The sequence below is a fragment of the Rhinopithecus roxellana genome, chromosome 10, assembly GCF_007565055.1.
Source record: "Rhinopithecus roxellana isolate Shanxi Qingling chromosome 10, ASM756505v1, whole genome shotgun sequence".
Taxonomy (NCBI): Eukaryota; Metazoa; Chordata; class Mammalia; order Primates; family Cercopithecidae; genus Rhinopithecus; species Rhinopithecus roxellana.
In genome coordinates, this window is record NC_044558.1 from 53909208 (window position 1) to 53933539 (window position 24332).

A 24332-nucleotide genomic window follows, 5' to 3' on the forward strand; every position below is an offset into this window, starting at 1 on the left:
TCTTTTTTTTTTTTTTAACCCTGTCTCAAAAAATAAATGAAAAATAAAAATAACTCCCTTTAAATGTTATATGAGCATGAACAGAAACTGTCCCTTCCTGAATTCGGCCATTATTCACCTGTTCACCTTAGATGAAGAATGAAGGAACAGCAGCTTTGGAGGGATGGGAGGAGTCAGGGTCCGGCCCTGCCCCAGACCTCTCAGTGTCCAATTTCTCTGTGTCAGCTGTGTTTCTCAGCTGTCCACTTTCCTCCAGCCCTGTCATTTCAGCCCTGACACCAAGGCAGGAGGCTAGGAGGTCTACAAATAGCGACTGAGTAGCTGGTGTGAACACAGGGTACTGGGGGGGCTTAGCCCCCAAGGAAGAGGACCAGTTTTTCCCCAGCACCACCATCAAAGCCTCGGGGCTCCCAGCTCCCTCTACAGACTGTGGACTGATTTAGGGAATCCCAAACGTAAGTTACCTCTTCATCCTCTCGATTTCCACGACTGCTCACGCCAGCTGCCCTGATCTATAATCTATTCAGCTTCTTCATTTCTTTCCTTGTCTGTGAGTCGTTTGGGTTTTAGGAGTAAAATTATTATTCGACTCTAGGATGAGTTAGGATTGGAGGGGGTGTGGGGGTGGGGTAAAGGGAATGAAGTAGTAAGGGAAGGAAAGGCTCATATTACCCTGAAAACTTAAAATAGCTGAGCCCTGAGGCAGGCTGGGACAGAACTAGGCACAGGGCCCCCAGGGCTCAAGAAAGAAGTAGGGGAGGACAAATGTCTGCAGTCCATCCTTCCTTGTGTGCACACGAGGACACACATTAAACCTCTTAAAGAGAGGAGATCTGGGAAGGTATGCATCACATCTCTGTTGCCCACAGATTCCCAAGAGAAACAAAGTACCTATAGGAAAATAACATAAACCATGCAGCCTTGAACACTAAGGGCTGTAAACTATGGGGTCTCCCCTCAGGATGGAAGGATGAGTATCAGTTTGAGGAACTAATTGGGGAGCTCTTTAGTCTGCTGGGCTTTTTTTTTTTTTTGAGATGGAGTCTTGCTCTGTCACCCAGGCTGGAGGGCAGTGGCACAATTCTGGCTCACTGCAACCTCCTGGGTTCAAGCGATTCTCTTTCCTTAGCTTCCTGAGTAGATGGAATTACTGGTGTCCGCCACCACGCCCGGCTAATTTTTGTATATTTAGTAGAGATGGGGTTTCACGATGTTGGCCAGGCTAGTCTTGAACTCCTGATCTCTAGTGATCTGCCCGCCTCAGCCTCCCAAAGTGCTGGGATTACAGGCGTGCACTACCGCGCCTGGTCGTGTTGGTCTTTCTTCTTTTTTTTTTTTTTTTTTTTTTTTTGGAGACAGAGTCTTGCTCTGTCGCCCGGGCTGGAGTGCAGTGGCCGGATCTCAGCTCACTGCAAGCTCCGCCTCCCGGGTTTACACCATTCTCCTGCCTCAGCCTCCCGAGTAGCTAGGACTACAGGCGCCCCCCAATTCGCCCGGCTAGTTTTTTGTATTTTTTAGTAGAGACGGGGTTTCACCGGGTTAGCCAGGATGGTCTCGATCTCCTGACCTCGTGATCCGCCCGTCTCGGCCTCCCAAAGTGCTGGGATTACAGGCTTGAGCCACCGCGCCCGGCCATGTTGGTCTTTTTTCTAGACCTCCATGAAATCTGTTGATAAAACCTGCCAAATGATCTGTATTTGGCCCAGTGCAGTGGCTCACACCTGGAATCCCAACACTTTGGGGGGTTGAAACGGGAGGACTGCTTGAGCTAGTTCGGGACGAGCCTCAGCAACAAAGCAAGACCATGTCTCTACAAAAAATAAAAAGGTAGCCAGGTAGTGTGCACCTTGTGTTCTAGCTACTCAGGAAGCTGAGGTAGGGGGATTGCTTCAGGCTGGGAGGTCAAGGCTGCAGTGAGCCATGATCACGCCACTGCACTCCAACCTGGGTGACAGAGTGAAACCCCATCTCAACAACAAAATCTCTAATCACGTTTCTCCGAAAACCTTCCCTTTGAGTACTGCCGAACTGCAAGGGACAGAAATAAGGGAGAGAAAAGTGAAAGGGATTAGATTTCATAGTGGGGTCCAACCTCTTACAGGATGACAGAAAAGGAGGTGCTGGAGTCCCCTAAGCCCTCCTTCCCAGCAGAGACTCGGCAAAGCGGGGTGAGTCTGGGCCTGTGACCACTGGGTGTGGGGGGCCAGGAAGCCTTTACAGCTAAAGAAGAGTGCTTAAATTGATCTCATTTGTGTGTGACTCATGTTTTGCTGGCCAGCACCTGCAGTCCCCAATACCAATACCCGCCTAATCCTGGGGTACATTCCTTGCCCAAAACTAGAAAACTATCTAGTTTGCTGTAATGCCCCCCTACTCTAGAGAGGGTGACAAGTCCTTTTAACGTTGGGTTTTCTTCACTCCCTCCCTCAGCTACAGCGGCTGAAGCAGTTACTCAGGAAGGGTTCTACAGGGACAAAGGAAATGGAACTTCCCCCAGAGCCCCAGGCCAATGGGGAGGCAGTGGGAGCTGGGGGTGGGCCCATCTACTACATTTATGAGGAAGAGGAAGAAGAAGAAGAGGAGGAGGAGGAGCCACCCCCAGAACCTCCTAAGCTGGTCAACGATAAGCCCCACAAATTCAAAGATCACTTCTTCAAGAAGCCAAAGTTCTGTGATGTCTGTGCCCGGATGATTGTTCGTGAGTCATGAAGGGAAGTGAAGAGAGTATGATGTTGAAGCCAGAGGTTGGGGAGAGGGCATACGAGAGTATTTGTAGCAGATGGGCTGTGGCTAGAGTTAGTGTAAGGCAATGCTGTTAGAGATTGAGTAAGGAAGGTCCCAGTCAGAAAAGGGAACCTAAGAGTAGCAGCAGTGGTACAAAGGGAAAGGGCAATCTGGAATCTTATCTGAATTTTCTCCCCCTCTCCCAAGTCAACAACAAGTTTGGGCTTCGCTGTAAGAACTGCAAAACCAACATCCATGAACACTGTCAGTCCTATGTGGAAATGCAGAGATGCTTCGGCAAGATCGTGAGTAGGCTCTGGGGAACAAGGTGTAGAAAGGAGGTGACATGGCCGGGCACAGTGGCTCACGCCTGTAATCCCAGCACTTTGGGAGGCTGAGGCGGGCAGATCACGAGGTCAGGAGATCGAGACCATCCTGGCTAACATGGTGAAACCCTGTCTCTACTAAAAAATACAAAAAATTAGCCGGGCGTGGTGGCGGGAGCCTGTAGTCCCACTACTCGGGAGGCTGAGGCAGGAGAATGGCGTGAACCCGGGAGGCGGAGCTTGCAGTGAGCCGAGATTGCACCACTGCACTCCAGCCTGGGCGACAGAGCGAGACTCCGTCTCAAAAAAAAAAAAAAAAAAAGGAGGAGACATGTCACCAGCTATCCCTTGCTGGTCCCTCCTCCATCCCATTCATTTCTCTGCTTTTTCTTTCTCAGCCCATCTCTTTTTCTGAGAAAGGGTGAGCACTCATGGGAGAGATGGGCTTCTGGACCTTACTTTGCTACCTCTAATGCTTCCTCCCATCCCCTCCTACAGCCGCCTGGTTTCCGTCGGGCCTATAGTTCCCCACTCTACAGCAACCAGCAGTACGCTTGTATCAAAGATCTCTGTAAGTGCCCTTTATGGAACATGAGGGAATGGGCAAGTCTAGAGATGATTTCATGCCATCTCTAGCTTTGGAAGCCAAATTCTGAAACAGAAACTTTCTATTTCCCATAATTCTCCCTCAACCTAACATTTTTATATCCATTTGGATGCAGAGGCAATATCCCCATTTTACAGCAGAGGGAGATAAGATTTAGTTGCAACTACATACAGTTAGCAAGAGGTAGCACCAAGACTGGAATCTTCAGTTGCTAGCTTCAGAATCTGTGATCTTCATGTGCAAAATCATTTCTAAGCAAGAACAAGGATTCTAGATTGTCCTCATCCTTACTACAGAGTCATACCAGACTTGGGGCAAGACCCAAAGGCTGCAGGCACCCTGGGCAGGTTCATAATTTGGCAACCCTTAAAAGTATATTAATTGACAAATTTGCTCAACATTTATTTGAAGCAGAGGCTGAACTCTGTGAAGAGCATGGATGAAAAAGAAGAACCTATTGGTGGCAGCACCTCAGCTCACACATGCCATTCAGCAGAACAAAAGCCAGAAGTTAAGGGCCCATTCTCCTTAAAAGGAGAGTAGTGATTCTGAGCATGTCTCAACTCCCAAGCAACCAAAGTTGTCTTTCAAACGTCATATAATGCTCTGCCTGGAAGGAGTTCTGATAAATACTTTTCTCCCTCACATTACATCACCAGTGATGTTTTTAGAGTCCTTTCTAGATCGGTGTCCTAGGTATTGCTCAGCTGACCCTTCCCTAATCTTCCCCCACGGCGCCCCCACTGCCACCCAGCACACACATGGGTATCCATCTACTCAATTCCGCCTTTCCCTTCCTTTCCTCCAAGCCTTTCTCTGCCTCCCCAGTAATGTCTTCTTTCTCCTCCAATTCGATTAGCTGCTGTCAATCGCAATGACCCTGTGTTTGAAACCCTGCGCACTGGGGTGATCATGGCAAACAAGGAACGGAAGAAGGGACAGGCAGATAAAAAAAATGTGAGCACTGTACCTCCCCACGAGGTCCCTCCCAGAGATCCCATGGAGCAGGTCATTTTCCCATTTGGAAAGCTGACAGAAGTAATGGATTGTCTTCCCCTAAAATTGCACATAACCCGACCGGGCGTGGTGGCTTATGCCTGTAATCCCAGCACTTTGGAAGGCCAAGATGGGTGGATCATGAGGCCAGGAGATCGAGACCATCCTGGCCAACATGGTGAAACCTCGTCTTTACTAAAAATACAAAAATTAGCCAGGCATGGTGGTGTATAATCCCAGCTACTCGGGAAGCTGAAGCAGGAGAATCACTTGAACCCGGAGGCGGAGGTTGCAGTGAGCTGAGATCACGCCACTGCAGTCTAGCCTGGGTGACAGAGCAAGATTCCATCTCAAAAAAAAAAAGGCCAGGTGAGGTGGCTCACGCCTGTAATCCCAGCACTTTGGGAGGCCAAGGTGGGTAGATTACCTGAGGTCAGGAGTTTGAGACCAGCCTGGCCAACATGGTGAAACCCCGTCTCTACTAAAAATACAAAAATTAGCCAGGCGTAGTAGCACACGCCTGTAGTCCCAGCTACTTGGGAGACTGAGGCAGGAGAATTGCTTGAGCCCAGGAGGCGGAGGTTGCAGTGAGCCAAGATCATGCCACTGCACTCCAGCCTAGCCGACAGAGCGAGATTCTGTCTCAAAAAAAAAAAAAAAAGAAAAAGAAAAAAAAAATTGCACATAACCCAACAGAAATATTTTTGCATGCAACTTTAGGGGGTTTTGGGATCTACTGCAGCTCACCATGGGCCTCTGGTTAAGAACTCCAGCCATAGATTATGTTTTCTCAGCTTCCTTCTGAAATTGTCAGATTTGCCACCACAACCACCTGATGGCTAGGCCCAAAGTCTTTGGCATTGCAGGGTGACAGAGGCAAGAGCTGTGCTTTCGGATGTAGGAAAGAGAACTTGTCATGCCAAGTAACTGGAGAATTCTAGAGCCATGCAAGGATCCATGAAGATCATCTGGTCTGACCCGTTCATTTTACAGATGATGAAACCGAGGCACAAAGCTACTGGCCAAGATAAACCTCATTTCCTTTTGTAACAGAGTTTCTAGGTTAGTAATGCCATAGATTTGCATTCAGTTCAGCAAGGAATTTGTTAGAATATTCTTATATCTTTCTGAACAACCAGGGTTGGACCAGTATGGATGATGGTTACAGTTAGATGGACTCCTAAAATTGGTTGAGTGGCAGTACCCAGAGTCCAGGTCCTTTCAGGATTATACAGCTAGAGGGAGATTTCTGGTGCCTTATAACATGATTTAGATATAACGAAGATACAAATTGTATGTTCATGCCAGGTGCGGTGGCTCACGCCTGTAATCCCAGCACTTTGGGATGCCAAGGTGGGGAGATTACCTGAGGTCAGGAGTTCGAAACCTGCCTGGCCAACATGGTGAAACCCTGTCTCTACTAAAAACACACACACACACACACAATATATATATATATATATCTCCAGGCGTGGTGGCACTCACTTGCAATCCCAGCTACTTGGGAGGCTGAGGCAGGAGAATCGCTTGAACCCGGGAGGCAGAGGTTGCAGTGAGCCACTGCACTCCAGCCTGGGGGAGAAAGCGAGACCTTGTCTCAAAAAAAAAAAAAAGAGAAAGAAAAGAAAAGATAAATGTACATATTTGTTCTTGATCAAAAAAATCACCTGCAAAAAACAGAACTAGAAAGCTGGCCTCAGACTTGTTGATATGGAGGTTGGGCACAGATAACGGATTTCTGTGGAGTGAATTATGACTTACAAGGCACTAGCAGTGTGATTTGGCTGCTTCCAGAAGAGCTAACATACTCTTGGGTTATATTCTTTTAAGGGAATTATAAAAATTGTGCTACTCTTTTTTTTTTTTTTTTTTTTTGAGACGGAGTTTTGCTGTTGTTGCCCAGGCTGGAGTGCAATGGCATGATCTTGGCTCACAGCAAACTCTGCCTCCCGGAGTCAAGCAATTATCCTGCCTCAACCTCCCAAGTAGCTGGGATTACAGGCATGCACCACCACGCCTGGCTAATCTTGTATTTTTAGTAGAGAGGAGGTTTCTCCGTGTTGGTCAGGCTGGTCTCGAACTCCCGACCTCAGGTGATCTGCCCACCTCCGCCTCCCAAAGTGCTGGGACTACAGGCGTAAGCCACCGCGACCGGCCATGCTGCTCATTTTTTACTTACACACTGGAGTATTTTTAAAGGCTGACAGCATAGTCAAGGACCTGGAATCTGGTAGTGAATTCCCTGTCATTTAACTACATTCAAGCAGAATGTGGGTGACCCACCTGATAGGATGTTTTAGAGAAAGTCCCTGCATTAGGCAGAGGGCTGGGCTAGATATTTCCTCCAAAGCCTCTTCCAACCCTAAGATCCCATTATTCTGTAGTTCTCTGACCTGATTATAGAGAGCCAGGGCATGGGTTCCCAAGACAGCGTCTCCCTAACTCTAGTGCCCCCTCCAGCCTCTAGCAGCCATGATGGAGGAGGAGCCAGAGTCGGCCAGACCAGAGGAAGGCAAACCCCAGGATGGTGAGTGTCACCCACCTCCATCCAGAGATGGAGTAGGATCAGAGGCTCAGCTGTGGCACAGAGGGTGGAGGAGCAAAGGGCAGGCCAGCTTTGGATAGATGAGGCCCTTCCACAGAAGGGTAAGAGAATAAGAATTGACCTCCAGGAGACAGACAATTTGTTGGTGTTTCCTATCCCAGGAAACCCTGAAGGGGATAAGAAGGCTGAGAAGAAGACACCTGATGACAAGGTAAGAATCCTTCCTCCCTGCAAGGACCCCAGTCCTCTCCCCAACCCAGCTCTGACACCACCACTCATGGCCCTGGCAGAAGCTCACTCTTTAACTCCTAGGCTTCCCATCACGCTTGACCTACTCTCTCCATCACCTTGCACACCCACCCACAACCAAAACACTTCTCTCAGTTCAGGGACCTAGAAGAGAGTTGGAGTGTAGAGTGTGTGGTGAATGTCCCTGCCTTGGAATCCTGCCCCTCAGTGTGGGGTAGAGGAGCCCTAAGACTCATCATTCCCTTTCACCCCCAGCACAAGCAGCCTGGTTTCCAGCAGTCTCATTACTTTGTGGCTCTCTATCGGTTCAAAGCCCTGGAGAAGGACGATCTGGATTTCCCGTGAGAGGCCTTGGGGCAGGGGGCTGGTACTGTGGAGTGAAGAGGAAAGAGCTGGGTTCACTCAAGGGAAAGGAAAAAGGGGGACTCAGGGCTTGGAGCCTATTGATGCTGGACCAGGGGCACAGAAGGGGACCTGCTATGTGAGTGAGGCCTCTCTTTTCCCCTCTCAGGCCAGGAGAGAAGATCACAGTCATTGATGACTCCAATGAAGAATGGTGGCGGGTGAGAAAAATGGCTAGGGCTAGGATGGAGTGTGGGTTGAGTCACGAACCCGACATTGAGAGATGGACTCTCCCTACTATCTTCCCTAGGGGAAAATCGGGGAGAAGGTCGGATTTTTCCCTCCAAACTTCATCATTCGGGTCCGGGCTGGAGAACGTGTGCACCGCGTGACAAGATCCTTCGTGGGGAACCGCGAGATAGGGCAGATCACTCTCAAGAAGGACCAGGTAGGCTGTTGCCCCAATCCAGTCCCAGGCCTGAATGCTCCCTAGCCGACCACACTCCTTGGAGAGCTTAGCCATTAATGAGATTAGGGTGAGCCCCTGTAACCCCCGGCTCCCCTGCTCTCCTCTCCTACCGTTTCCTTTGATTCTTCTCCTACTTCTGATCCTTTAATCTTCTAGATCGTGGTGCAGAAAGGAGACGAAGCGGGCGGCTACGTCAAGGTCTACACCGGCCGCAAGGTGGGGCTGTTTCCCACCGACTTTCTGGAGGAGATCTAGGCGTGCGGGCGCCTGCAAGCGGGAGACACCTACACCCCATTCTGGGCGGGCCCAGTGGAGTTTGGGGAGGGGGGCGAAAACAACGGAACTGCTGGGAGAGGAGGGGTTGGAAGGCCCGCCTGAGCGCGACGGGGCTTCCAGGAAGGGACTGGTTCTCGCCCCCTTCCCCAGCCTGGGGCCTCGGATACCTGCTGCCCAGAGCAGCCCGGATCCGAAACCTTTCAGTTCCCGCTTGCAAGAGCTGGAAAAAAACGCATATCTACTAGGAGGAGCGAGGGACTGGGGCGGGGGGCGGCGGGGGGGGGGAGGCGAGGGAGGGCGAACTGTCGAATGTTGCAAGTTTTATTAAACTTTTGACAAAACTTAGAAAAGTTGTTCTTTTTTTTTTTTTTTTTGAGACGGAGTCTTGCTCTGCTGCCCAGGCTGGAGTGCAGTGGCCGGCTCTCAGCTCACTGCAAGCTCCGCCTCCCGGGTTCACGCCATTCTCCTGTCTCAGCCTCCCGAGTAGCTGGGACTACAGGCGCCCGCCTCGTCGCCCGGCTAGTTTTTTGTATTTTTTAGTAGAGATGGGGTTTCACCGTATTAGCCAGGATGGTCTCGATCTCCTGACCTCATGATCCGCCCGTCTCGGCCTCCCAAAGTGCTGGGATTACAGGCTTGAGTCACCGCGCCCGGCCGAAAAGTTGTTCTTTAACTGGGGTTGAGGAGACGGCCTGCGGAGGGGTGGAGAATCCTCCCTAACTGCCCCACCTCGTTACCATCGGGTAGCCTGAGACCCATCTGGGCTGAGGTTGGCGGGAGGTGGGAAGACAAGTGCGCCCGCCAGGTGAGGCCTCTGTGGTCAGTGAAGAAAGGGGAGCGCGGAGCTGCAGTTGCCGCCCACGCGCCCCAGCGGCTGGGAGCCGGATCTTGTAGTAGGGTAGGTCCCCCTTGCTCTTGGCTATTTAGCCGCAGGCAGCCCCTTGTATTTCGGAATCTGGCTTGCCGCCGAGCTGGGCCGCCAGGGGGCGATGCAAGATCTCGGTTGGAGAGCGAGGGATGGGGAGGGGGTAGAGGGTGGGTAAGGGGAGAGAACCAGAGACACCAAGCCCGAGACCCTGGGCCTGGGAGGGGGTGGGGTGCGTGCCGTCTCCATGGCAACACTTCCTCAAGTCCTCCGGGAACCGAGCTAGCTAGGCCGGGGGCCTAACCCCTCCCGCGCGGCCCCTGCCCTAACCCTTTCCGACAGGTACCGAGTGAGGACGCAGGGCAGACAGCTAACCGGCTCTCGCGGAGACACCCCTGCGGAGCGCTGTATGCAAATGTTATTATTTGCATATGTAAATATGCAAATACGCCGGCCCTGGTCAGGGCGGCAGGTGGCGAGGAGCGGGAAGGTGTGGGGAAGGGAGCAGAAGGAGACGAGGAGTTTGGGGACCTGGGAGCGGACCCAGTGAGAGGGAGGCTGAAGTGGTCGCTGGAGTGGGGCAAGCGTGTGGGGGGGGTCTTGAGCTCGATGCCGGGTGGGGGAGGGTCGGCTTGGCCAGCCAGGAGATCCTCTTCTCGTCTGCCCGTTGTCTGCCAGGACTGAGGTTGGCACCGCCTAGCAAGGTTGGCAGCGGGAGCCCGGGCACCATCTGCTGCTGGCGGGGGGAAGGCAGAGACTCAGCTGGGAGGAGGGCCTGGGACAGGCGCGCCCCCCTTCCAGAAGGCTGAGGTGTGATGGGGGTAGGGAAGCACACAGGAAGACTGCAGGACCGGGTTCAGTTTTCTGTTCCCTTTGCCCTTGACGGTCCCGGATGCCTGAGGGGATGGAGGTGGAGTCATTAAAGAAAACCCCCCTTTAATCGCGATTGAGCTGGAATAGGAGCAGATCACAGGCAAACACACCAACCACACGCAAATCAAGCCTTCTGTCCTCATCCTTCCTTGAAATCTACCTAACAGGAATGTATGAGGGGAGGGACCGCGAGGGCTCAGGTCGTCTCTATTCATCAAGGTCTGAGGGACTCAAAACCAGAGCCCCCCGAGATCCTCGAGAGGGCCCCCCTCAATGCTCAGGCAAAACCAATTTACTGGCTCATTGGGCGGCAATGCTGGTGTGCGGATGCCGAGGAGCAGGGAGAACGGCTGTTCTCTCCCTACACTCGGGGGGCGCCCCCCTCCCTAGCCTCACTGAGCCGGCAGCTGTCCCTAATTAGAGCGGCGGTTTAATTGGATTTATCAGCAGTTAATAGGAAATTAAGCAAAGGGCCCGAGAGAAGGGGGGCGGGAAAAGCGGGGAAACAGGCTGTGCTGAACTTGAAGGAGGGGTGCTAGGGTACCAGGGGTGGGGACATGTGACCCAGTGTCCCAATCGAGCCCCATGGTCACAGCCTCCCCTCAGTACTCACCAAGACTGTTAAGCCCTGGCCTGCAGGCCAGAGAGGAGGTCCCCAGAGAGCGCGGTAGGCGTGACAGCGACCCTGTGTGAGCTCCCAGCGCCCTTCATCCCCGTAAGCGGCGCCTGGGTGATGGATGATACTGCCGCACGCTGCAAAGGTCATAAGTCTGGGCCAAGGAGCAGAATGAATTGAAAACAGATCCGAGGAAGGGCCGGTACTGGGGTACAAGACAACCCGCACCCCAACGTCCTCCACTGCCCACTCAGTGCGCGCGCACGCACACACACACACACACGTGCCCCTTGAAGTTGGAAGACTGGGCAGCACGGGGGGAAAAGGCAGAGTACAGAGTGACCCTCTCTATAAACCCCACTGGCAGCCGTGTTGGGGATCCTGAGAATCTCCTGGTGCAGCTCCAATGTTCCCTTTGGGCTCTCCCTCCACCAAACTGCCGGATTTGGGTCTGTGGGGTCCGCCGGGTCTGCTGCTCAGGGGCGGCCCAACATCGACACCACGCTCCCTAGGGGCCAGTCAAGGACGCTTACAGGCAGCTAAGCCCTGGCGCACGGGCCTCTTAGTCCACAGCCCCAGGCGCCTCCTGTCACCAAGACCTCATTATACTGCTAGGTTAACGAGGCCTGCTCCGGAGACCCTGAGGACCTCCCTGCCACATTCCACCCTGCAGGGCACAGATGGCAACTCTTGCATATACTAAGGTGTGCTAGCCTCTGAGTGGGTGTGGGTGGTCTCTCCGTGCCCCTGGCAATTATGGACGTCTGTATCCCCGGCGTGTGGTTTGTGTGTGTCCGTTCCCTGGGTATATGAGGTGTGTCCACCCGAGCCCCATGTGTGTCCGACTCTGTGTCCGGGTGTGTGTCTGTGCCCCGAGTGTGTCTGTATCTGTCGGGTTTGTCCACTTCCCGCTCCCCAGCTCCCATCTGGGTGATTTTGCCCGGATGTGCCTCCGCGTGGGGGCGTTTCCGTGCGTCTCCGCCTGCAGGTATGTGTGAAAATCAGGAAGAGCCAGCGGGGAGTGTGTGTTGCTATCGCGTCTCCGCCTGCAGGTATGTGTGTCTCTCGGTGACAGTGCGTGGGCGTGTGCCTGGGTGTGAGCCGCGCGGCGGCGTGTATCCGAATGACAGTGTGACGCGTGTGCGCGCGCGCGCCGGAGTGAGTCTCCCGCCCCCACTCCTTCCTTTCCCCATTTCTATTCCTCTCTACTCTCCCGGCCAGCTCGGCTTCGCCGTCCGCATCATCTCCATCCATTATTGAAGAAACAGCCGCGTCCGCTCCAATCACATCAACACCCCCGCCCCTTCTCCGTTCCGCTCGCCCCGCGGCCCCTCTGGGTGCTGAGGAGAGGGGAAGCCAAGGCGCGGTGGGGGCGCCTGGTGGGAATGGGCTTATGACCCTTGCCCCAAGCCCGGCCAGGAGCCGGACGCCGGGGTGCCCGGCGGAGAGCGCTTTGCATAAACAGATGGCGCGGGCGTCTTTGTCTCACTTGCTCGCTCACCGCGCAGCTCCCGGCTTCGCTTCTGTCTGGCTGATGCAATCATGATCATCTCGGTGCCTCGGGAACCGGCGCCCTTAATAACTGCAGAGGGGGTCAGGGGCCCCGGGACTCCCGAGCAGATGCTGGGCCCTGAGTCTTCCCTCCCGGGCGCCCCTCCACGTCCCACAGCCGCGGCGGGAAGACCAACGCTGCGCGGAGGTGACGGGCATGTGGAGGTGACCAGGAGGAGGACCCCGGGCACTGAGGAGGAGAACCCTGGGCAGTGCCCTGAGGCGTCCCCGGGCTGCCCTGTTGGGCTGCTGCAGTCCCCAGAAGCAGCAACTCAGGAAATAGGAATAGAGCTGGGGAATGGGGTCGGGGAGAGACAGAAATAAAGACAGAGACAAAGAGAGGCGTTAGTAAAGAGAGACATAGTTAGATGGAGAGATGTGAAGGGAGGGAGCGAGACACAGAGAGACACAGAGAAACCGATGCAGAGGGACAAAGCCAGGTAGGGAAGGCAGCAAGAAAGAGAGCAGACAGACACAGCCAGAATGATCAGGAAGAGAGAGATGGACATACCCAGAGAGAGGAAGCAGACATACCGCCCGAACAAGAGGCAGAAAGAAGGGCAGTGAGAGGCTAGGACAGGCCGGGTCAGAGGGTTTAGGGCAATCTCGAATCTGCAGCCCAGAAGCAGAGATGAAGCCCCCGCCTTCCCCGCCCCCAGGCATCTGAGTCTGCCCAGCCCCAGAAGAGGAACCCGCCTGAACCCTGAGTGCTGACTGTGGCTGGCGAGACAGGAGCTTCCGCGTCCCCTCTCCGCCCTCCGGTCCCATCTCACACGAGAAGAGTGGAGGCTGCGGGACCCACTGTCTTGGCGGCGGGAGTGGCGGAGTAACTGGCTGGGCGTGGACGGAGACTCCAGGCACCAACTTAGCTGCCCGAATGCCGGGAGTGCAGGGTCGGCACTGCAGGATAGGGGGTGCCCAAGGCCTCTTCCCCGAGCTTGGGGACCCCTCGGCCTCCAGGGGGCGCCCGTGCCCACGGCCCCTGCAACACGCTGAATCCGCTGAGTCCCGCTGCCTTTGACCCGCTGTGCAGCCAGCGCGCGGATTGGGATCCTGGTGTGGGTTAGCGCTTGGAGTCCAGTCCCAGCGGGATCCAGGGCCGCGCCTAATCTGCGACTAATGACTCCTGCTGTCCCTCACCCCGCTGGGCCAGCGTGGCCTGAGTCCTCGTGGTGGGAAAGTGTGGGGAGCAAGGAGAGATGGGATCCGGAACTCAAGGAGTCCTGTGTTCCAGATCGGCCCCATGGGTCACGAGCCAGAGACGAGAACCAAAGATGGAAGGGGGGTTAGAAATAAGTTCACAGAGACAGGGACCAGAAGCAGGAGAAGGGTCAAAGAGTGGCGGAGAGGCGGAGTGGAGGCAATAACGTAACGTTGCAGCTCGGTGAGCTGGACGGAGGCCCAAGGCCGGAGGAACAGCGGCGGCCCTGGAAAAGGAGCGTGACAGAGAATTTGGGACCTGGCCGGGATCACCGGAACTCAGAAGAAAGGGCACAAGGAGGCAGGCGAGGGCCCGTGAGCAAAGGCGCAAGGACCAGGCGCCCCTTCCGGCGTCCTGGCTCCCCAGCTGTGCCACAGAGAACCAGATGTGCAGCCCAGCTGTGCGGCCGCTGGAGTTCGAGCTCTGGGGTTGCTTTTTGGTCCCAGAGACTGGAGGGCTGGGGTACGCGGGTGACAGGACACACCCTCCCTTCCTGGGCCCTGGAGGCGCGGGCTCTCTGGGAGGGCTGGGCTGCTGGAGGCTCTGACATCCCGTCAGCCCCGCTCCCCCGCCCCCCATACAAATCGCAGCGAGTCTCTGTCTCTTTGTTCTCGCCGTGTCTCTGACACTTTATCTCATTATCCACCGGAGGGAGGCGGAGAGCCCGGGACCCCGCAGCCTAATTACAGCCGCGCTTGTCAGAGTAGGGGGCGGCGGAGGTATCAGTGCGAAGGAAAGGGAGGGGGACCCTAGAAAGCGCCCTCTCCCTCCCTGTACCCCGAGGATCCCAGCGATGGGTGCATAACTGGCTCCCGCCCGCGCCCTCCACAGGGCGGGCTCTGGAAGGGGAGGTGGGGGGTGCTCTGCAGGTTCAGCAGCGAGGAGGGAGGGGGTGGTGGAGGTTATGGTGGGAGTTGGGAGAGATATTAGGACTCGGTTCCTGCGTCCCTAAGACCCAAATTCCCCAGAGACGGGGGCTGTGAGCTTCCCCACCCCGGCAGCATAGCACCCACCTGAGATGGTTGAGGACAGGAGGGAATCGCTCGCAGTTCTGTGTCTGTGTCTTGCTCTCTTTCAACATCTGTCCGATCTTTCCTGTTTCCCCCACTCCATTCCCTTCCTCTCCATCCCACAGCCAGAGGAAGGGGATGGCCTCCTTGGGCGGCCCCACCTTTACCCTACCCCAGGTAGGCAGAGCAAGCAAGTCTCTCAAGCCCCACTGCCATGACTGTGGTAGAATAAATAAACCTGCATATTCCATCCTGATCCTGAGCCATGATTAAGATACACCTGGTCTTCCAGCCTCCAACCACAATTCCAGTTTGACCACAACCTGAAGAAACCACTCAGAACAAGAGGGGCTGGCGGAGCTTTATGGTGTGGGCCTGTCTTCCTCCTTCCCCCACTATACTGTGAGGGCGACAGAACTAGGGTTCTCAGGACCTGCTCCTGGACAGCTCTAGGGGTGTCAGGGAAGTGCTGCACATGGCTTCACTGGCCCTGGCCCCTCCTGGTCCCACCTGTGAACACTCTACACATGCATTTTGCTAAGTGCTCGTCCCATGACCATGCCTCCTCCCACATCTTATGGGGTCCTATGCCAGTGAGGTCCTTCCCTCAGATGCCAAAAGCCCCAAGAATGATGGTGCAGGCATCTGGAGGAGAGAATGGGAGAGCAGAAACCACTTGGCTCCCAGACAATTCCCCTCCAGCCTTTGGGCCTGGAATTGAGGAGAAAGTGAGCTAAGTCGGGGTGGGGCGAGTCCAAAGAAGCACGGGCTGGGCCAAGCTAAGCTGCTCTGGGCCGGGCTGATCCCTCCCCACTCAGGGGCGGGACCCCAGGAGGAGGGAGAGGACAGAGCCACTGGAGAAGACCAGACACTGGAAAAACGATATGGCAGGAGCCAGTCTTGGGGCCCGCTTCTACCAGCGGATCAAAAGACATCCGGGGGTGAGTCCTGTCCTCAGAACCTCTAACTCCTAACTTTCCTGCTGCCCCACCCTTCAAATCCCCCAGTGCCTTGCCTTGTGCCCAGGTCCCTCAGCACTCATAATCTTCCCCTAAGGTTGCCCCAGTCTCTCTCCGAAAAGTCCCTGTGTCCCACAAATCTACTATCTTGGACAGGATTGCTGTAGGGTGAGGGAGACCATGCCAGGAAATATGGTTGTAGGAGATTCCAGGGAGGGAACACCAGACCCAGGGTGGGGTTGGGGTGGGCACAAAAACTTGTGAAGGGTGACTGCGGGGAGAGGGCTGACCCCAGAAGTGCTCTTCATCTTCCCCACAGATCATCCCGATGATCGGCTTCATCTGCCTGGGCATGGGCAGCGCTGCGCTCTACTTGCTGCGACTCGCCCTGCGCAGCCCCGACGTCTGGTAAAGGCCGGGCTTGGGATGCTCAGTGGGGGCTGGGTGTGGCAAGATAGGGTGGAAATAAGCGGCCCTAGTAAGGATCCCGTGCCCTGCTGCATGCACCTTCGACTGTACCGACCTCAGGGCTGGAGCCCACTGACCTGGGAGACCGCTTTATCCAGCCCACCTGACTGCTCACTCCTCAGCTTGGCCCGCCCTGAAATGCAGAACCCACGCCTCTCCCCGGCCTGGTTGCCATGACGACGCTGCTCCGCCAGCGGCGGGAGTCGGGCTTTTGGGTACCTCTAAGTCCTTGCCAGAGCACTGGGAGTGTGGCTGGGTGAGCTGCTGGGGGTGGCATTGGGGACCAGTGTGGGGCGGAGATTTCACACCCGGCCCGCGGAGGGGGTACAGAAGTGAAAGGCGCACCAACGGCTTTATGATTCCCGGCCATCACCAGAAACCCAGCCCCTTGGGATCTCTGATTCCCACGACTCTGCTCTCAGGGTTAACCTAGGGTGGCAGGTAGCAAGTAGGAGTCCCTGGGCCCCGCTGGTCAGTTTGCCACCCAGTCCCATGCTGACAATGGTGACAGGCTTCTTGTCTCACTTGTCAGCATCTGCTAATATGACCGTTCCTTTGTCAGTCTCTGGGAAATGGGACTCCCAGGGCACGAGGCGGGGGTACGGGGGTGGGGCCAGAGCCTCTAGCTGGAGCTTGGGGGTCAAATTGGGTTACAGAGTCCTGGGTCCCAAGGAGAAGACCCTAACCCTCCCCTTCCTGCTCCACAGCTGGGACAGAAAGAACAACCCGGAGCCCTGGAACCGCCTGAGCCCCAATGACCAATACAAGGTACCTCTTGATGGCTCTAGAGTCACCCCCCCATCCTCTTACCTCCTGGTCCGGGGACCCACAACTCCCGTACCATAAGCAAAGGGAGGCTTGGAGCACTCAGCGCAACCCCCTTTCCCTCTCCTCTTAGTTCCTTGCAGTTTCCACTGATTATAAGAAGCTAAAGAAGGACCGGCCAGACTTCTAAGCCAGGCTGGGCTGCCAGTGCCATGCAAACCACGGACAGCCAGCCCATCCACTTCTTCCACTCCTTCCCTCAGGCCCCAAGGCGTCAGTCTGGCCACCCTGTCCCGCTCCTGCTTACACAGGCCCGGTTCCCACGCAGAGGGGAGGCTGCTCCTCCCCTACTCTCCTCCCTTGCTCCCAGCAGCGGAAGCGCCTCTGACCCTTGGCTTGAGTCCCACGTGGGGGAGGAGGAGGCAGGCAGCACCAGCAGGGGTCCATCAAAAGAGCCCAGACCAGCCCCTCTGCCCTCCTACCCAGGCCTCGAAGGGTGTGGCACAGGCTACGTGTTGAGCGTGGCCTACATGAGCCAACAAGAAGCAGGGACCTCTGAGTGCCAAGAGACGTGGCAGGCTCCACGTTCGCCCAGGCTCTGGGAGCCAGCCCAGGGGCGGTGCTGCTCAGCTCCAGCTGGTCCAGGGTCTGCTCAGGCTGGCGCACCTTTGCCTCCTGAGGCGCAGCGCACTCCTCCCCTGCCCAAGCCCGCTGCCTCTCACTGCCACCAGTACCCCCTCCAGCCCCATACCTGGGCCTCCCCTTGCTGCTCCCCTCCCTTGCTTCCCTCTGTCCCCAGGGATCAAACAGAAGCAGCCGTGGGCAAAATACAATTTCATTTAACAAATTGAATTTGCTGCGCCTGCTAATCACGTCTGGTGTCGGCTCTGATCAGAGACAGAGAGAGGAGGCTGCAGCCCCGGGGGTCCTTGTGGTAGAGGTGGTGGGAGGGGAGGAGTGTACACATTGAAGGAGACAAATCACTGTTTGGCCCAGAGGACCCCACCTACAGTAATGGAAACTCAGGGCAGGTTGGTATTTTATTAGATAAAAACAGGAAGGAGGGTGCCTACCCACCCCTGCCTGCCACTGGCTCTGAAGGGCACTCCCCAACTTCCCTAAGAAAGAGCACGCATCTCTGACACTGTGATCCTGACAGGGGTTCAAACAGAAAGTGCCTGGGCCCTCCTTCTAAGTCTTGTTACTGAAAAAGGGAAAAGGAAAGATCTTCTCAGTTACAAATTCTGGGAAGGGGGTAATACCTGGCTCTTGCCCTAGGTGAGAGGTCTTCCCTCCCCCACCAAAAAATAGAAAGGCTTTCTATTTCACTGGCCCAGGTAGGGGGAGGGAGAGTAACTTCCAGTCTGTGGGCCTCATTTCCCAGGTGCCTTCAATGCTCATCAAAACCAGGCATGGGGAAGCCCCTGGCAAACTGCTCCACCCGTTGCCTGAGGTCGGCCAGACGCTGACTTGTTTCTGAGTCCTTGAGCAGGAAGGATTTGAAATCCTGGAGCTTGGCTAGAGAGAGAGGGTGAGGAAACAAGTGGTCAGAGCTCTAGGGAAGGCAGTGAGATCAGCTGGGGGAGGGAGCAGACAGTGAGTGGGAACTGGCTGGCCCTGGGTTCCTTCTTGCTCACTCACCAGTCTTGGTCTTCACCTCTAAGCCAATGTTGACCCCTTCATCTATAAAGTCCACAACTCTCCGGAAGTCATCCTCACGGAACTGTCGAGAAGTCAAGGCCGGGGTCCCTGGAATGAGGCACAAGGGGAGGGATGAGCATAGCCCAAGGTCACCCGGCAGTCATCCAGCACGGGAGCCCCTTCCCTCCTAGAACCCCAGGTCTCACCAAGCCGCAGGCCCCCTGGTGTGATGGCACTTCGGTCTCCAGGACAGGTGTTCTTGTTGGCAGTGATGGATACAAGCTCCAGCACCCGCTCAGCCCGAGCTCCATCCAGGCCCTTGGGCCGCAGGTCCACCAGCACCAGGTGATTGTCAGTACCACCTAAGGTGGGTAAGAAATGGGGAGTGGTGAGTCTCCTGGGCCTCTGCCTGAAGCTACAGAGGCCCTCACCCATCCCCTGCTGGCTCACCCGATACCAGTGAGTAGCCTCGCTCTAGCAGGGCATCCGCCATGGCCCGAGCATTCTTCAGAACCTGCAGGGAGTACTCCCGGAACACAGGGGTGCAAGCCTGGAGATGAGACAGTAGCAGCTGTGACCCTAGGCCCGGACCCAAGCCCTGCACTACCCTCTGGCCCTGCACCCTCGGCATAGCTCTGTGACCCCAGCCTTGACCCCTTCCATCCTGGCATTTCCCTTCCATCAGCCCCAGCATCAGTTAGCAAGGTGCAGGATCTAAGCCTCCAGGCCATTGTCCCCCGACACCCTACAGGGATAGGATGCCCAACCTGCTTTAGGGCCACAGCTACTGCAGCAATGGCATGATTGTGGGGGCCCCCCTGCAGGGATGGGAACACGGCAAAGTTGATTCGGTCCTCAAATGTGTAAGGGATCTCCCGGCCAGTCTTGGGGTCCACAGCCTTCACCCCTTTCCGGTAGAAGATGAGCCCTGACCTATGTGAGAGGTGGGTGGTCAGAGTCTAAGCTCAAAAGAAGGACAAGGCACAGAGAAGGCAGAGGAAGCTGGTGGACCTGGGCCCCAAGGACACGCCTCACGTGGGCTAGGTACACTGGGTTCCAGTGGTAAAGGGAATCAGTCCCTCAATCCCATCCCAAACCCCCTGCCAGGGCATGGCTACCATGGCAAGAGAAGGAGAACTGTCACAGACTGGGTAGGAATCTTAAGAGCTGCAGGTGGGAATGAATTCCTCTCAGGTCCAGGCCAACAGTGCCCCAGGAATAGGCCTGAAGGCAGGGAAAGGCAAGGCCCAACCTCAGGGAGCCTGACCTGGCCCCTCGAAGAGTCTTGTGAGTAGTGGTGGTGACGATGTCCGCGTGCTTGAAAGGCGAGGGAATCACCTTGGCAGCCACCAGGCCACTGATGTGAGCCATGTCTGCCAGCAGGTGTGCTTTGACTTCATCACACACCTGGGCAGGTACAGAGGCAAGGCCTCAGCCTGGGGAGGGCCTGGAGAGGCCTGCCCAAAGCTGCCCTCCTCTCACACCTCCTCACCACCCCCTGGGGAGGTGCCCAGTCTCCAGCCCCCCACCAACCTCTCTCATGCGGGCATAGTCAATGAGGCGAGCATAGGCACTAGTGCCAGCTATGATGAGCCGCGGTCGGAAAAGTCGAGCAGTCAGTGCCAGCTGGTCATAGTCAATGAGGCCAGTTTTGGGCTGGACAGACACACAAACAGCTAAAGCCCTGAGAAGGAAGCAGGGCAGCTCACTCTCCTCCTTGACCCTAAGGACAGCCCAGCACTTCAGTCCCTCAGCTTCTCCAGGAGAGGACCCCCACCAGGGCTAAGAGCCCCTCCCCACACCCTGGAGCACTCACGTTGAGCTTATAGGGCATAGACTCGAAGAAGATGGACGTGGCTGATATCCGCTTGACGTCAGACATGTAGCCGTGGGTGAGACTGGGAAGTGAGAGGAAGTAAGGAGGCCTGGGTGGAAGGACTCCCAGACTTAACTGCTCCCTTCAACTCCACAGTTCTCTGTCCCTGGAACACCAGTCCTAGCACACACTGCCTCACTGCTCTGTCCACTCTGTGGTAGGCACTGTAACTGGGATCTTATCTTCCTCATCCACTGTGACATGCAGGACAGGGCAAGGCCTATTCCATCTGTATGGTCCACAGTAGGTATTCAATAAATAACTCCTTTCCCACACCAATCCTGCCCGCCAAGACCATCAGCCAGCCCATCCATACTCACTGGCCCCCATCGGGCAGGTCCAGCCCCATGATCCGGTCATGAGGTTGCAGAAGGGCTGTATAGACAGCCAGGTTGGCTGGGGACCCAGAGTAGGGCTGGACATTGACTCCCCACTGTGCAGGATCCAGGTCAAAGGCTTCCAAGGCCCGGCGCTGGCACAGCAGCTCAATTTCATCCACCACCTCTGCTCCCCCATAATATCTGCCATGGGAGAGGGGTGATGAGGGCACAGAGAAAGGACTCTCAACCAGCAGCAAAGGACTGGGAAGTTCACTCCTCAATGAACACTGGGAAGGTACAGGTGGGTTCCCCCACTGGGAGCACCATCCCTGACACTGCCCTCCAGCCCTCACCTCTTGCCAGGATAACCCTCCGAGTACTTGTTGTTCAGACAGGACCCCAGGGCCTCCAGCGCAGCTCGGCTGCAGAAGTTCTGGGGTGGTGGGGGGCAATGTCAGAAGGTATTGAGCTCCTTCCCCTGGACTCCCACAGTCCCTCCCTGCCAGAGCCAGAGCTGAAAGCGGGGATACTCCCTGCAGAAAGCTCCATTCACTCAGCACCAGGCCTGGGGCAAAGCCAGAGGCAGCATTCTCAGAAACCCAGCTGCCATGAGCGGTGGCCCCTCAATGCCACCTACCCACTCAAACTTGTGCTTCTAGGCTCCTCCTTCCTCATAGGAGGAAGGAAGGGATCAGATGAGACTCTAGGGACCCTGGAGGCTCCCTAATGCCCTAACCCCATAAACTGGACTTGCCCTGCCTTTGCTTCAGAGAGATAAGAAAGGAAGATAAAGCCCAAAGAAAGGTCCTGAGTGTGAAAGGGGGTTTTGGAGAAATATCAGTTAAGATAACTTTGTTACTTCCTGTACCCATGGTGGCCCAACCCCTGCCCATCTCCCCAGGTCCCACCTCTGAGGCAATGAGCTCCAGGCCACGACACTGCCTGTCCTTCTCCCTCTGCAGCAACTCCCACATCTCAGGATCACTGTCCGACAGGCTCTCCTGGCCTGTCCAGCCCCTGTTTGCTTCCCCAGTCTGAGTCTGGGCTGCCTTGCTGTGCTGAGCCCGAATGGCCATCCTGACCAGCTGCCCACATCTCTGCAGAGGCTAGAGGCAGGAAAAGTCAGGATGAAATCACAACAGTCTGGACAAATCATCTCCCGGCCACCCTCACTCATGCTTGTAAGGCCACACCTTGCAGCCAGTTGTCCAGCCAGCCTGTTTCAGTTCTAACTACCCCCACCTCCACTTTCGAAAGCCAGTTCTGGAGCCAAGCTTGAGACCAAGGTCCAGGGGGTGGTTCTGATTTGCTCCATTCACTGCACCGCACCTCAGAAATCTCCCACCACCTCACTCCATGAACCACTCGGCAAAGTTTGTCCTCCAAAAGTCTATGTCTCCCTAACTCCAGAGAGGGCAACTGAGATTCCAGAACCTTCCCACCCACAGGAACAAGAAGGTCTTCCTGCAGGGCACCATAAACTGATACCCCAGTCAGCGTGGGGAGAAGCAGAGTTGGCAAGGGCTGAGGCCACAGGCCTCAGCAATGGAGGTAGGAGGGTAGACCTTTAGCAGTCCCTGGGGAAGAGCTGTGTGGGAGTGGTGGGGGTGGGGATCTGCCCAAGAGTAAGCCAATACCCTTTCCCCTTACTTAGCCCCCTACCCGTTCCACCTCCTTCCAGCCCTCACTGCCGCCGGGACCCCTGTCTGATGCAAGCAGTGAGGCTCGGTTGCATCATCTGCAGGGCTCAGAGCTGGTCGGAAAGGCTCAGCTTGTGAGGCCAGGCCGAGAACTCCACTCATTCGCCAGCACGGGATCCGCGGGGCATCCGGGGCTGTCCTCTCCCCTAATGCCACGTGAAATGGGCGGTCACGAGGCCCTGGGGCGTCTGATCGCCAGAATGAGGACAGGCTCGCAGTTAACCCTACGCGCGCCCACGGGTCTTGGGGATTCCTTAGTTACACGTCCGCTCCCTGAGGCCCCAGTCCACGTGCGTGGAAAAGCCAAGAGAACCCCAGAGTTTGTGACTAGTAACTAAGGTAGGAGAAGAGCTTCCTTTCCACTGATTACCCAGCGTCTGGAGCCCCATTCTTACCCGAGCCGCCCAGAACAAAGAGAAGTACAGCATCGCAATTCGGAAGTCGCAGGAGGTCCAGCCACCAACTCTGGTCTAGGGCACCAAGCTGTCGGAAGAAGACCATTCGAAGAACGCATGCGCGAGAAGAGCGCGTTGAGACTCCAAGCCTAAGGGGAGGGACCTACGCATGCGTAATAGTGGCGCCTTTGTGGCCTTTTGGGAATTGTAGTTCTCAGCCTCCTGGCTTTTTTTTCTCTACAATTTTCGTCTGCAGCCTCAGGGTTGGAGGCCCTTGCCTGGAAAAAAAAAAAAAAAAAAAAAAAAAAAAAAAAAAAAAAAACCCGAGGTCCAGTGCCGGCCCCTCTCCTTACTGTCCTGAAGCTTTTCAGGGTTTGTTTGTTTTCCCTCTGTTTGTTGTCAAGACAAACGTTTATTGGGTGCCTACTGAATATCTAGCTAGCATTATTAGACTCCAGGAGGTCTGGACCCCCACACAAGATAGAGAGCTATGGAGCACTGGAAAGCACCATGGTTTAGAAGGGTCGGAGACCTGAATTCCAGTTCCAGCTCTGGGACTAGTGCATTAGCCTATGTGGGCTTCAGTTTCCTCCCTGGTAAAGCCACAGGAAAATACTGTGTGGTGAGGATTCAATGAGGCTTTTCCTGTGAACATGCGCTGTGACGGATTGTCCTCCCCTCTTCCTCTGATCCACAGACCTGCCTCCTACATGGCATCTCCTCTTTCTCCTCAGACATCTGGGAGCAGAGGAAGGTGCCCCTCCTGTTGTTCACTTGTCCCATTTTGTTACCTGTCCACCTCTTGATGTCCCAGGAGTAAGTGGTCTCTGCTTTTTTCCCCAGGGCTATAGATCTTTGAGAATGGAAGGGATCTTCCTTTTAGCCTGACTTCATCTGGACGAAACCCTTGGGAGTGGAATTCATCGACCCCCCCAGGAGTAGGTTCCCAAACCTTGGCAACAGAATGGGTTGGAACATATGATGTAAATATGTGTGTGGGGTCTGTTTTCAGAGGTTCTAATTCAATGGATCTCAAAGAGTAGACATTTGCCCACTTACGCTGTCACACAAGTAAACCTCTCCTCCGTGGTTCTGATTAGCCAAGTTTTTTTTTTTTTTTTAATTAAAAAATGTTTTTGGCCAGGCATGGTGGCTCATGCCTGTAATCCCAGCACTTTGGGAGGCTGAGGCAGGAGGATCTCTTGAGGCCAGGAGTTCTAAACCAGCCTGGTCAACATAGTGAGATCCCATCTCTACAAAAGAAAAAATTTAAAATTAGCTAGGCATGGTGGTATATGCATGCAGTCCCAGCTACTGGGAAGGTTGAGGCAGGAGGGTCACTTGAGCCCAGGAGTTCAAGGTGAGCCATGATCAAGCCACTGCACTCCAGCCTGAGTGAGAGAGCAAGACTGTCTTAAAAAAAAAATTTTTTTTTTGTTTTCTTTTTTGAGACAGAGTCTTACTCTGTCACCCAAGCCAGAGTACAGTGGCATGATCTTCGCTCACTTCAACCTCTGCCTCTGGGTTCAAACAATTCTCCCTGCCTCAGCCTCCTGAG

The 24332-nt window shown here is 55.2% G+C and overlaps 3 protein-coding genes and 1 long non-coding RNA gene across 16 annotated transcripts; 2 read left to right on the forward strand and 2 right to left on the reverse strand.

Moving 5' to 3' along the window:
• The first annotated feature begins 181 nt into the window (after positions 1 to 181).
• Positions 182 to 8884, forward strand: STAC3 (SH3 and cysteine rich domain 3). Of its 4 annotated transcripts, XM_010388981.2 has the most exons (12): positions 224 to 455; positions 2102 to 2168; positions 2431 to 2698; positions 2932 to 3029; positions 3549 to 3621; positions 4517 to 4614; positions 7114 to 7180; positions 7360 to 7409; positions 7703 to 7788; positions 7959 to 8010; positions 8100 to 8237; positions 8415 to 8884. In XM_010388981.2, the coding sequence occupies exons 2-12, from the start codon at positions 2103 to 2105 to the stop codon at positions 8511 to 8513; spliced, it is 1095 nt and encodes a 364-aa protein (XP_010387283.1). In that variant the 5' UTR covers positions 224 to 455; position 2102; the 3' UTR covers positions 8514 to 8884. The 4 variants fall into 4 exon arrangements, with proteins under 4 accessions (XP_030795039.1, XP_030795040.1, XP_010387283.1 ...); XM_010388982.2 differs by lacking the exon at positions 2102 to 2168 and having other exon boundaries at positions 243 to 455; XM_030939179.1 differs by lacking the exons at positions 7114 to 7180; positions 7703 to 7788 and having other exon boundaries at positions 182 to 455; positions 8415 to 8879.
• Positions 8885 to 9156: 272 nt separating this feature from the next.
• LOC115899976 lies at positions 9157 to 12591 on the reverse strand. Its single transcript, XR_004059619.1, has 3 exons — positions 12378 to 12591; positions 10886 to 11042; positions 9157 to 10135 (listed from the first exon to the last, which is right to left on the reverse strand). It is a non-coding gene; the product is annotated as an uncharacterized LOC115899976 (long non-coding RNA).
• A 2694-nt stretch (positions 12592 to 15285) lies between these two features.
• NDUFA4L2 (NDUFA4 mitochondrial complex associated like 2) lies at positions 15286 to 17694 on the forward strand. The gene is made up of 4 exons (XM_010388990.2): positions 15286 to 15591; positions 15929 to 16017; positions 16785 to 16845; positions 16976 to 17694. Exons 1-4 carry the CDS (start codon positions 15535 to 15537, stop codon positions 17030 to 17032), a joined length of 264 nt encoding a protein of 87 aa, XP_010387292.1. The 5' UTR covers positions 15286 to 15534; the 3' UTR covers positions 17033 to 17694.
• SHMT2 (serine hydroxymethyltransferase 2) lies at positions 17666 to 23002 on the reverse strand. Of its 10 annotated transcripts, none has more exons than XM_010388985.2 (12): positions 22775 to 22920; positions 21588 to 21785; positions 21033 to 21112; positions 20680 to 20880; positions 20300 to 20381; positions 20017 to 20139; positions 19751 to 19890; positions 19251 to 19416; positions 18934 to 19033; positions 18690 to 18845; positions 18484 to 18591; positions 17666 to 18360 (listed from the first exon to the last, which is right to left on the reverse strand). In XM_010388985.2, exons 1-12 carry the CDS (start codon positions 22805 to 22807, stop codon positions 18233 to 18235), a joined length of 1515 nt encoding a protein of 504 aa, XP_010387287.1. In that variant the 5' UTR covers positions 22808 to 22920; the 3' UTR covers positions 17666 to 18232. The 10 variants fall into 10 exon arrangements, with proteins under 10 accessions (XP_010387287.1, XP_010387289.1, XP_030795042.1 ...); XM_010388987.2 differs by having other exon boundaries at positions 17668 to 18360; positions 20017 to 20167; XM_030939182.1 differs by having other exon boundaries at positions 17668 to 18360; positions 20017 to 20206.
• Positions 23003 to 24332: the final 1330 nt, after the last annotated feature.